At 61.6% G+C, this 12,206-nt stretch overlaps 1 protein-coding gene across 1 annotated transcript; it reads left to right on the top strand.

The window, feature by feature from the left end:
* Positions 1–2,856: 2,856 nt before the first annotated feature.
* LOC311515677 (ras-related protein Rab-7a-like) lies at positions 2,857–10,165 on the top strand (the record flags this gene model as incomplete). The annotated part of the gene is made up of 4 exons (XM_084618923.1): positions 2,857–3,051; positions 3,667–3,829; positions 5,806–5,925; positions 7,418–10,165. 4 exons carry the CDS (start codon positions 2,857–2,859, stop codon positions 7,540–7,542), a joined length of 603 nt encoding a protein of 200 aa, XP_084475049.1. The 3' UTR covers positions 7,543–10,165.
* Positions 10,166–12,206: the final 2,041 nt, after the last annotated feature.

Here is a 12,206-nt window from a genome sequence, read left to right as displayed (position 1 = left end):
AACGTCTTCAGACCTTAGATGCGGGAAGGTGCTCGGCATTTTATCTGGAAAGGACTAACCCCTTTCGTTCATCACCTCTCCTCTTCGTATCTTACACTGAGCGGATGAAAGGACAATCGGTCTCTGCTAAGTAGATAAGGACGTGTATTGCCGCAGCTTCTGGAGCAGCTCAGATTACGCCCCCAAAGTCGTTACGGGCTCATTCGACGAGCGCTCGAGCAACATCAATAGCGTTTCTTAGAGATGTTTCCCCGAGTGGATGGCCGCAGGGCTGCAAGTGGCCCTCAGCGCACACCTTTGCGAGACACTACGCTATCACCACGGCTTCTCGGGCTGACGCACGCTTTGGAAAGGCAGTTCTGCAGTCTCTGTGTAAATCGACTCCGAGCCCTGGGAATACACGTCCGCAAGCACTCGAAGAGGAAAAGACTGTTACTCACCTGTGTTGGAGCTGTTCTTCGAGATGTGGCTGCAGACACGTATTCCACGGCCCACCCTGCACCCCCTCTGCATCGGAGGCTCCAGCCTGGGGTTTGGTGCAAAGGAACAGAGGGGACATGGCATCTCTGCCCTTCTAGAGCCGGGGAGGGGCGTGAGCACTGCCCATGCGTGCTGCTAGGCGGATTTCTCCAGCTTTGGTGCATGAGCGCGGGATACGTGCCTGCAGCCACACCTCGAAGAACAAGTTACCAGACAGGTAAGTAACCATCTGCTATTGTTGATTTGTGCCAAAAGAGTTAAAAGAGCAGGACCACGTGTGGGGTAGAATTTCTGCTGTCACTCGTATGTGGCTTGCAGGAGTGGGGTGGCTACGTGCGTGCGTCTCTGCCCATTCTGCTGGGGAGGAGCTGTGCAAAGCAGCCCTTGTAACACACGAGAGGAAGGAGTGTGGCAAAGTGCGGGTGGGAGCAGCAGCAGGAGCTGGGGAACCACCATCAGCAGAAAGTCCCTTGCAGCGCCCGTCCTAAGCCAGGGTACAGGGCACGTTTGGGGCGTGCTGGCAGACCTGGCTGCAGCGCTGTGCCTATGACAAGGCCAAGCCCAGCTGCCGGAGTTCAGTTCCCCTCCCCCCAATAGCTGGCTGAGCACGTGGGGGACGCAGAGAGCAGGATGGTGGCAGGGGAGGCAAATGAGGCCATGCTGCCTTCTATGCAAGGCTGGCTCTGGGAATGCCCTGCGCTCCATCCGCCAGTGGGTAGAACAGGACAGCTTGGTGACGCAGGCCTCCCACCTGGGCCAGTGGTTCACACCTGGGCAGGAGCAGCTGAACATCTCACCGGCCACGATGGAGTAAGTCAGGGGAAGAGGGGGGTCTTGTCCCGGCTGCATCTGCCACTGTGATGAGCCGCCGCGCAGGCAGAGATGCCAAGCCTGGAACGGAGCCCGAGCTCCCTCCAGGGGGCCTCTCCAGTTTATGAATGCAGCGCTCAGTTCCCTCTCTGGTGGCACTGAACCATCAAAGAGCAAATGGGTGAAAGCAGGAGCAGGGCAGAGCAGATCAAGGGGGGATGGGTGTGCGTATGCAGTTTTCCCCGTGAGTGCAGTTCCCTGGCAGTGCAGACAGCTCCCTGATCAGCAAGAGGGGGCAGGGGCTGAATGCAGTGGGGCCCAGGGGGCAGGAGCGGCTGGTCACCTTCATCCCCCACCTGGGTCAACCAGACAGACAGGCAAGCCGGTGTCACTGGGGTGGGTAGCTCTCCAGTCTGCGAGGATTGGAGCTCTTTGCTGGACAGATGTTAACCCATGCAGCCCCTGGCGGGTGGGATGGGGACATCTCCAGGTTGCACGGGGGAAACTGAGGCACAGAGCAGGGTTGGGCCCTGCCCCAGGCTGTGGAGTGGGTGTCAGGGCTGCGGGGGGAAACCAGGGTTTTCTGCCTGTGGAGGCTTTATGGAGAAGGGGGCCCCACCCTCCTTTTTTACTGCACTGTGACCGCATGTGACTGCCCTGCTGGGAGGGGTGTGCCAGGTGCATTAGCTCCTCCCCAGGCTCTTCTCCAACGCACCAGGAAGCAGTTGGCAAGCTCCCTTGTGGGCACAGCAAAATCCTGGCCAAGGTAGAGGAACCCCCTCTTAGCTTTGCCGAACCTCCCCCTGCCCTGCTCAGTCAGCTGCCCCAGCCCTCCCCCGGCCCCCCTGTGATGCAGAAAGCAAACACTCTGGCTGGGGGGTACCAGCCGCTACTGGAGCCCCGAGGGGGCCCCATTACATCCCAGCTCAGAGTCCCTGTATCAGAGAGCTGCGCCAGGCGAGGCCTGCTGGACCCTCTCCCCTGGCACTCCCCGCTTGGAGGACAGAGCCGCCCAGGCCCCGCTCGTCCCTGCTCCCATAGTGACTGCGTGAGGGCACGCCTGGGGCGACGGGGAGCTGAACAGGGGGCTCGACAGGGGGCTCTCTCCCCAGCAGTCAGTGCTGGCCCCAGTGCTCCAGAGCAGGGCTAGGGGCCGGAGTCGCTGGAGGTGCCAAATTTCACACCACGCCCTCTCAGGGAGCTAACGATGCCTTCCCAAGGGGCAGAGGGCCCAGGGACTGAGTCCCTACAGGGTCGGGCTGCGGTGTGCTGGGAAGGTTCCTGCCCTGGGGAGAGCTAGAGGCATTCACTGTCTGTGGGGTGGGCCCCCTGGGGCTGGAGCTGGCAGTGAGGGGGGTGTGGGGTTCCCCCAGCATACAGCAGCCTGGGTCCCAGCTGGGGAAACATGCTCCATTCCCTGCTTTCTCCTTCCCTCCGGCTGCAGCCCTGCTAGGTCTGCCTGCCCGTGGCCCAGCGGGACGGGTCCTGCCGGGGAATGGAGCCCCTGGGCCAGGCCTGGGCACTTATCACCCACGGCTGCTGGAGGGAGCCAGCCCCCGCACTGTGATGGTGACTGTGCCCCTGCCCGGGCTGAAGTTCAAGCTCATCCTGCTGGGGGACTTTGGGGTGGGGAAGACCACCCTGTTCCACCACGTCCGGGCAGGGCGCTTCCTGCAGGGGGCCCACGCCCCCACCGAGCACCTGGCCATCTGCGAGAGGACCATGCAGCTCAGCCTCCCCCAAGCCCCCCGCCTGGCCCAGGTATGTGGCTGTGGGCCTGTCCCTCCCCCTCCCCCCAGGGCCGGGTGTGTCTGGGCCACACCAGCGAGACTCCTTGCAGCAGCACCATGGTAGCCGCCGGGCCCTGCCACGGGCACCCAGACTGTCCCGCTCTGGGGAGCGACGCCACAAAGGGGTTAATCGGCTGTCGGGAGTTGCTAGGCGACAGCATCCCACCCTCAGGTAGCGGCTCAGGGCTGGGCTTGTGTTGGCTGGGAGCCTTGGTGGTCCCCACTGGTGGGGGGGCCGGGCTGGCAGAGGGCCTGGAGTTGAATCACGATGCTCTGTAAATGAGCTGGTTTTTCTGAGTCCCTCTCTGGACTCTCGCTCCACTCACCACAGCACGTGGGGCTCTGGGCCCATCTCGCCTGGTATCCTGCCGGCGTCCTGAGGGAGATGAAACCAGCCGGCTGGGCAGTGCTGTCTGTGGCATGTCCCTGGCACGCCCACAAGCCAGGCGGTTTAGGCCCTGCAGCCCGAGACCTTTACCATCTAACCCAGCCGGCTTACAGACTCCAGCCACAGCGTTTGTCTAGCCAAGTTCATGTGGCAGTGAGTTCCACAGGCTGCCAGTGCCTTGCTCTCTGCTGTGTGCAGATCTCCCTGTGGGACACGGCCGGTGAAGAAAGGTTCCTCTCCCTGAGCAGCTGCTACTACCGGGGCACAGACGCTGTGCTGCTGGTGTACAGCGTCCAGAGCCAGCTCTCCTTCGACAGCCTCCCGCACTGGGTGTGCATGGCCCGGCAGCACTGCCCAGAAGGTAGGGGGCAGGGCAGGTGGGACGGTGTCCCTGGGCAACTCCCGCCGTGTGGGGACGGGGAGGGCCAAGGTTCCCAATACCCCTCCTCTGCACTGTCCCCTGACTCCGCTCTCTCCCAGACAGCGGGTTCCCCCGGCCCGCCAAGGGGGGCGGTTCGCGGCGCTGTCGGAGCAGCAGTGATCTGTATAACCTGTGTGCTCAAAAGGTCTGTTACGCTCCCCGCCCTTTTGTCTCCTCTCCCTCTTTGAATCCCTGCGAGGACGAGGACGTGGCTTTCCCCCGCCCCCTCCCTCCTGGAAGGCTTGTGGGATGGATGGGCTGCCAGAGCAGCTGGAAGAGCTCCCCGTAGACAAGGGGTCTGGGACTCTGATAAGGCAGCGATCACGCCCCCAGTGCATGGACACCTGACGTGGTGATGCCACATGGGCTCTGGCCCATGGCAGGGATGCCCAGCAGGGCCCCATGCCCCCCACGGACCTGTTCTAGCCTCCCCACACACTGTCCCTGCCCCGTGCACAAAGCCCCTCCCCCTCCCCATTCCACTACCTGCGCCCCCCCCCTCCCCTGCATGTAGCTTCCCTCTCCTGGAGGGAGCACCCATCCCATAGGCCTGAGTGCCTGTCCCGGGGTTGGGTCCCGCTGCCCGCCACCCTGAGGGCTGGCATCCAGCCTGTGCCACCCAGCTCTTTCCCAGGCTGGGCTCCAGTCATGCTCGTTAAGCCCTGGGCTCCAGGCCATCTCTCTCACGAGGTTCCCTGGCAGCTTTTCAAAGTGGCTGGAGACAGAGGGAGCCCGGAAAATGGTTAAAGAGAAACCAGCCGCCCTGCCGACATCATGCGTGTGCATCTGTACATGGGTGTGTGCGTGTGCGCATCTGACTGTTAATTAGCGATGCCCTGGCCAGAGCGCTGCTGTCTTCAGACACACATTTGTGACACTTTGCATGACGATGGTGTGTACTGTACGTGTCTCCCCTAAAGCTCTGCCGGTGACCCTCATTCCCGACCTGCAGTTCTTCTATCCTGGCCTGGGGTCCCACCCCCAGCTCTGCCGGTGCCCCTCAATGCTGGACCTCAGCCCTGTGCTCACAGGCACCGACTTAAACCTTCTTTTTTCCGGGAGGGTGCCCCACCCCTGCTGTGCCTGGAGGCCCCTTCCCCAAGGCCCCACCCTTGCTTCACCTCTTCCCGCCCCGCTCCAGTGCCTCCCGCCTGCCAAGCAGCTGATTGGTGGGGCCCGCTGGGCAGCTGATCAGTGGGAGGCTGGTGGGTGCTAAGCACCCACTATTTTTTCCCCATGGCTGCTCTAGCCCCAGAGCACCCCCAGAGTCAGCGCCTGGGCTCCCCACGCACAGCTGTGCTGGGCTCCGGCGGGGAGCTGCAGCCGGGAGGGCAGAGCAGGCAGGAGAAGCCCTTCCAGAGAGCCCGTCTCGTCTCATCCCGGCTCTTGTCCAAGCCTGCCCCTTGAGGCAGAATCACCAGGTGGTCACACGCTGCTGGCCCTGGCAACCACAGGCTCCATTCAGGGCCGGGCCCCAGGGTGCTGTGCAGACACGTACCAAGACACGCCCTGCCCCGAAGAGCTGACAGGGAACACGGGCCACCGGCAGGGCGGGGCGTCCCACGGAGCTGCTCGGCTCTCCCGGTGGCAGGTGTCGTCTGGGATCAGTGGGGGACGCGGGGCCAGTCCATCCGTGAGCTGAGCCCCCCGGGCTCTCGAGCGCTGTACACGAGGGAGTTGGCACAGATGCTGAGGCAGTGCCAAGGGACAGGGCAGTTCAGGGTGCGGACGCTGGTCTGAACATGTGTCCAGGCCTCCCTGCCGTGCGCAGGGGTACAGGGCCCTGGCTCGGCCTCCCTGCATACAGCCGCGGCCCCCCGGTGCTGTACGCAGGTGCTGGCCCTGTCCTGAGCCCTTGCGTTTTCCCGTCTCTCTCTCCCCCCCCCATCACCCCATCCCATCTCTGCCTCCTGCAGCCCCCATCTTCCTGCTGGGGAACAAGACTGACCTGGAGCCGTGCCTGCCGGGGGACAAGGCTGAGAAGTTTTCTGTGGAGCACAGAATAGCTGGCAGATTTAACGTGTCTGCCAAGACAGGTAGGGTGGGGCTGCCCCCCTTGCCTCATGCAGCCGGGGAGCTGGGCCCCCCAAATGGGCTCGAGCTGGAGCCCTCTCCGAAACATGATGTGGCAGCTGGGCAGCTTCCCTGCCCCAGCCGTGTGGCCCACCCTGCCCACGGGGCAGGGAGTTCAGGCTCTCGCCCATTCAGTCCTTCTTCTCGGGGGGGCCCTGCCATTGATTTCAGTGGGAGTTAGTACCTTTGGGGAGCAGGACTTCAGTGCCCATGGCCAGTGCTGTGCTGAGATTTCTCCCCAGTTGATACCTCCCCTGTTGAGTGGCTGTCAGACAGGAGCCACTGCCCTAGGGTTGTCAACTTTCTAATAGCAGAAAACTGAACACCGTTGCCCCACCTCTTCCCTGAGGCCCCACCCTCGCTCACTCCTTCCCCCCCTTCCTCTGTTGCTTGCTCTCCCCTACCCTCATTCACTCGCTCATTTTCATTGGACTGAGGCAGGAGGTTGGGGTGCCAGAGTGGGTGAGAGCTCCGGCTGGGGGTGCAGGCTCTGGGGTAAGGCTGGAAATGAGAAGTTCAAGGTGTGGGAGGGGGCTCAGGGCTGGGGGAGGGGTGTGGGCTCCCAGCGGGGGCTCAGGTGCGGGAGGGAGCTCAGGGCTGGGACGCGGGAGGGTGTGCGGGTTGTGGGCTCTGGGAAGGAGTTTGGGTGCGGGAGGGGGCTCAGAGCAGGGGCAGGGGGTTGGGGTGCAGGAGGGGGTGTGGGGTGCGGGCTCATTAGGGTGCGGGAGGGAGTTTGGGTGCAGGAGGGGGCTCAGGGCTGGGGTTGGGGTGCAGGAGGGGGAGAGGGGTGTGGGCTCCGGGAGAGATTTTGGGTGCGGGAGGGGGCTCGGGGCAGGGGGTTGGGGTCTGGGAGGGATGCGGGGTGCGGGCTGGTTGTGGTGCAGGAGGGGGTGCGGTCTCTGGGAGGGAGTTTGGGTGCAGGAGGGGGCTCAGGGCTGGGGTTGGGGTGCGGGAGGGGGAGAGGGGTGTGGGCTCTGGGAGGGAGTTTGGGTGCAGGAGGGGGCTCAGGGCTGGGGTTGGGGTGCGGGAGGGGGAGAGGGGTGTGGGCTCCGGGAGGGGGCTCAGGGCTGGGGTTGGGGTGCGGGAGGGGGAGAGGGGTGTGGGCTCCGGGAGGGATTTTGGGTGTGGGAGGGGGCTCAGGGCTGGGGCAGGGGGTTGGGGTGCAGAAGTTGGTGAAGGGTGCGGGCTCCGGGAGGGACTTTGGGTGCGGGTGCCCATGTATGGCTCTCAGACACACACAGCCCTTGTGCACACCCGGCCCTCATGTACACGCTCATGTGTAGAGCCTTCCTTCTCACGCACAGCCCTAGACACATGCATGTGCACTGAACCCCCGTTACGCACAGACACGCACACACACGCTCTGCAGGAGAAGCGGCTCCTCTTCCTTTCCCCCGGGGGGCACTCCTGGTGCTGCCGCCCGTGGCTGAGCCGTGGCCGGTCTCGCCCCTGCAGGGGAGAACGTGGACAGGTGCGTGCAGGACGTGGTGCGGCTGCTCGTCCTCGAGAGCGACGCAGGGTGCGGCAGGCTCGCGGTGCCGCTGCAGGAGGCCGGCTCCTCCAGCCCGTGCGCGTGCTGAGAGCCCTGGGGATGCCTGGCAAAACCGCGCTCCGCGTCAGGAAGCTGCTGGGGTCCCGGCCTGAGCCCCGAAAGCCACCATGCCACCACCAGCCACTGCTCCTGCCGGGCGTGGAGCCACCCCTGGAGAGACCCTCCTGCCCTGTTCCCGGAACGTGCTGCCGGATAATCCCTGCTGTGGGGGGTGAGCAGCCTCGTGCCATCCAGGCATCTTTGTCCCCAGGAAGGGGAGGCTGGACCCCAGGGGCTGGGGCTGAGCCCCACGTCTGTCCCCGTGTCTGCGGTTTGTCCTCTCGCTGCTCACCAGCCTGTAGGGGAGGAGAGCCTCCCACAGGCCCAGCACATGGGCTGCGCCTGGTCGCTGGGAGACCCACGCGCACACACTAGGCCCAGCAGGAGGCCGTGTCAGCGGTTATGGGGGCTCTTCCGCCCTCTGGGCCGGCAGCGAATCAATGCCCCCACCCAGTGCTGGAGGGCGCTCTGCGTCCTGTTTGAGAGAGGGTGTGAAAAGCAGCCCCTGCTCCCTAGTGCTCATTGCAAATCCCATTGTTCTCCATGCTGGGTGGTGGGGTAACCTACTGTCCTGTGCCCAGGCCAGATGCCATGTCAAGCACCTGGGCTGGGCTGGGCTCTGGGAGAAGCGAACAAGGAGAAGGGGGCTGCATAGCAGGTGACTTCTTTGCATCAGCCTTCACTGGGGCAGGGGGTGGTGGGAACCGGTCCCAGACTCGCTCTTGTCAGGCGCTGCAGAGAAGGGAGGAGGGATTGAGGTGACAGGGGGATTGCTGGAACAAGCTGCCAAGGCGCTGGCAGTCCCCAGCACCAGGTGGGATAAGCCACCAGTAGTACTGTGTGATCCACACCAGAGGGCGTGGTCCCTGGGACCTCTGGTTGCACCTGCCGTAAGAAAGGTGTTGCCCATGATCCGGGGAGTCACCGCGAGTCTCATCGCAAAGCTCGGGAAACTATCTGAAATGCTCCATCGGGTGAAATCTTGGCCCCATGGAAGTCAATGGCATGTTCCTGTTGGCTTCCCTGGAACTAGGAGTTCACCCATAGATCTTCAAGGCTAGAAGGGAGCCTGAGCCTGACCTCCTCAGCAGGCCAGACTGGATCTCCCCCAGCTCCGCCTGTTCTGAGCCCAGCTGCTTGTGTCTGGCTGAGGCAGCTCCTCCAGAAAAGCATCCCATGTTGATGTGAAGATGGCAGAGATGGACAATCCGCCACTTGGTGTCTGTTTGTTGCAATGGTTAACTGCCCTGCCTGTTAAAAATGTGTCATCTTTCTAACTTCCATTTGTCTGGCTTTAACTTCCAGCCCCGGTCTCTTGTTCTGTCTTTCTTTGCTAAATCAGAGATTCCACTTAGGGCCTGGTAGCTTCTCCCTGTATTGATCCCTCTCTACGGTACTGAGTGCCGCCCATCTTGCACTGTCTCGAGTCATCGCTGTAGCTCTCTCCTGCACCCTCACCAAGTTTCAACTTCCTTTGTAAAACGTAGTCTTAGCACGATCAACAAAAAGCCAGGGACGAGCCTGCCCGGGCTCTGCAAGGGAAAGGCACGCCTCTCCGATCTGCTGGCATTCTTTGAGCATGTCAGCACATGGCGGAGAAAGGAGACCCAGGTGATACTTGGTCACCTAACCCTGCTGGTTCCCAAGCAGCCCTTCTGCTGGTGGAGAAACAGTGGGCTGGAGGCTGTGTTTCCTAGCCGCTCTGTGTTCTTGGGGAACCAGGCGCAGCACCCAGCCTGTCTGACTCACGAAAGACATTCCTCCACCCCCCAGCCTCTGCTTGAACCAAAGCTGCATCAGAAGAAAGACTTACAAAAAGCAATGAAAAGGCCGTGGGAGACCCACCTAAACTCCTGGGAGAAGGGTGACAGGATTAAGGAAACTCCCGTAGGCTCATTTGCATCAAAGATGGGACAGGGAGGCATCTCCATTAGCATACAGACTGGAGAACAGAGACTCCGAGGCAAGAACCGCAGGGAACTCTGGGACCAGAAAAGCAGGGAAGCAGTGCATGATGGGGGATCTCTGCTCCAGATGTTAACAAACCCACGCCTGCACACACACAGCTCAGCAGTTATCAGACCAATTCTAGTAATAAATCCTTGATTGGTATCCAAAATACTGAAGCTGCCTAACTGCATTGGGAGCTCCCTCGAAGGAACACTGCCCATAGCCAGGGATGATCAGCTCCCCTGATCTAGCCTGAACAAAACGACCTCCCTTGTTTACACGGCAACAAATCTAGTGTTCTCCCTTGAACCGTTGTCGTTTCTCTACAAAAACTGCTGTCCACGCTCAAGTAAGTGCTCTGATGCCTGGATCCACAATCTGCGTCAGTCCCACTGGGACTTCATCTTCTCCTGACTGATCATGCTGGGGGCTCTGCCTGTCTCCAGCTCTCTGGACCCTCAGCTACCACCACCACCTGGGACCGCCCGATCGAGTCCAGCTTCACGGAGTGGCAAGAACCCAGCTCACTCTAGGTGCAGCCCCCTGACCCTGACTGGTGGGGTCAGTTAGAGGTTTCTAAACCTGACTTTTACAATTGTGTTTGTTAGATTTAATAGTATCCCTGTTTTGTTTGTGTGGCTCCCCATGGTTATTACCTGGCAATAAATAACTTTCATGGTTAAGCTGGTTGCTTCTCTCTCTCTCTCTCTCCCCCCCCCCCATCCCCCTCGTGGGTGTTTTTGGTTTCCTCATTCGCTCTGCAGCAGCGCTCCTCGTGCCTAAGCTACAGATCCCCGCAGCGCCCGACAATCCTGTGGGGTTTGCTCCTCCAGTGGGTTATGAGCAGAAGAACGGTAATGGGAAAGTGGGGATAGGGACGTGCTGAACCTGGGGCATAGGAGGGCAGCAGCTGGGGGGTGCTGCTCGGCCCAGTCTGCTGGGGCCAGGGGCATGTCAGGGTGGCGGACTGAAAGTGCTGCTCGGCCCAGCCTGCTCCGGCGGGCTCTGTTCCGGTGCGGTGCCCGTGGCACGTGTGGGCGACCGCTTGGCAGTGCTGCTCCCAGCCTGCTGAGTGCAGGGGCATATGAGGGGTCAGCTGGGGCGTGCTGACTAACCCTGTCCTCTCAGATGCGCCCTGTTAACATGCCTGTGCTCATCTGATTCTGGGGCTGGAGGAACCCAGCCCTGGGAACTGAGGTCCGGCAGGACAGCCCCATTGGAAGGGGACTTGCAGCAGGGAGAAGCAGAGCGCCGTGTGAGAACACAAGTGACGCAAGCCGTACATGGATAGAAGTACAGACATCCCCCTGCCCCCAGAAGAGTAACCCGAATAAATGGGCGTACCCCAAAGTGACGGGCGAAGCTGGCCAGAGCCGTGGCTGGCGATGCAGCCTGAGTCTGCGACGGTCTTCGGGGTGACAAAAGTACACTGCAGATGCACCTGCTGGTGTGAACCTAGCCCTGCATTGCAGCAGGCTTTCCTGAGGGGTGGGGTAACGAGGACAAAACACGACAGGCCGGGAGACTGAGGCCAGACAAGAAACATCAGTGGCCCTCCAAGACCAGACTCTTGGTTCCAAGGCACCCCCGTGGCCTGTTCCCCCCTTCTCAGAAGCAGCCCTGCTTCTCTCCTTTCTGTGCCCTGGCCCAGTTTGCTTCCTGCTGCAGCAGGACAGGGGGAGCGACTTTCCTCCTCGCTGGAACCCCTGAGAAGCTGCTGGTGAGCCAGGAGTGAGGAGCCAGGTGTTGGGGCGGAGAAAGGACCGTCCTGCTCCTGGTGGCACGGGGGAAGGCGGCTGGTTCCAAACCTCCACCGCAGAGAGCCATTTCCACAGCCCCCTCTGCCATGTCCTGCTGCTGATCGCCAGCATGGGGCAGGCCTGAGCTGGTTCCAAGCAGCCCCTTGGGTCTGCAGGGAGACTTGGCTTTTCCCCCCGGGGGTGCCGCAGTTAGCAGGTCACGGGATGGTTTGGGGGGCTCAGTGATTGCTGGGCTCAGTGTGCTGCATGCTTGGCAGCGTGCTCACAGGCTCTGCCCTTGCCCCAGGGCTCGGTGGCGTACACTCAGCAAGCGGGCACTCAATGGAAAACACATTTAAGGCCAAAGGGACACATAAGACTTTGCCTTCTGCGGCTCCTTGGGCATGGCTATTGCCAGCGCTTGAAAACATTCCCTCCCAACCCACCTGGGTGAGATTGTCATCCCCGTTTCATAGACGGGGAAACCGAGGCACAGGGAAGTGAAATGTCTTGGCCAGAGTTTGTTTTGTTCCCGCTTAAATAATTATACAAGAGACACCCAGACAAGCCAGGCTTCAGCCGCTCTAAGCTGCCATTAATACTGCAAGAGAAGCCGGCACCAGGGCAAACTCCTGCCAGCCAGTCACCTCCAGCAAGACTCCTTTCCACCCTCACATCGATGCGGGCAGCAAACCCTCGGCCCTCTCCAAAGCCCTGCCTCACAGGTGGCTTTGGCAGGGTGTCCGTGTCACATAGTCCAAGCTATTTCAGATCAGCGGAGGGAGTGAGTTGTGGGGCTCTCGTGACGCTCCTCCTGCCCGGTCCAGGCTGAAATGGGCTCTTTGGTCTGGTCTCCGTAGGCGGCCTGGTATGTGTGTCATTGTTACAGCTGTGAAACCTGGTCAGCAGCCTAGCTGAGGGACCAAGGAAAACATGCACTCAATGAACCAGGAGCCTCCTGGGC

This window comes from Lepidochelys olivacea, assembly GCF_965140295.1.
Source record: "Lepidochelys olivacea isolate rLepOli2 genome assembly, chromosome: 2".
In the NCBI taxonomy this organism is placed as follows: domain Eukaryota; kingdom Metazoa; phylum Chordata; order Testudines; family Cheloniidae; genus Lepidochelys; species Lepidochelys olivacea.
The sequence above is the reverse complement of the archived record's forward strand: the minus strand, read 5'-3'. Positions and strand labels throughout refer to the sequence as shown.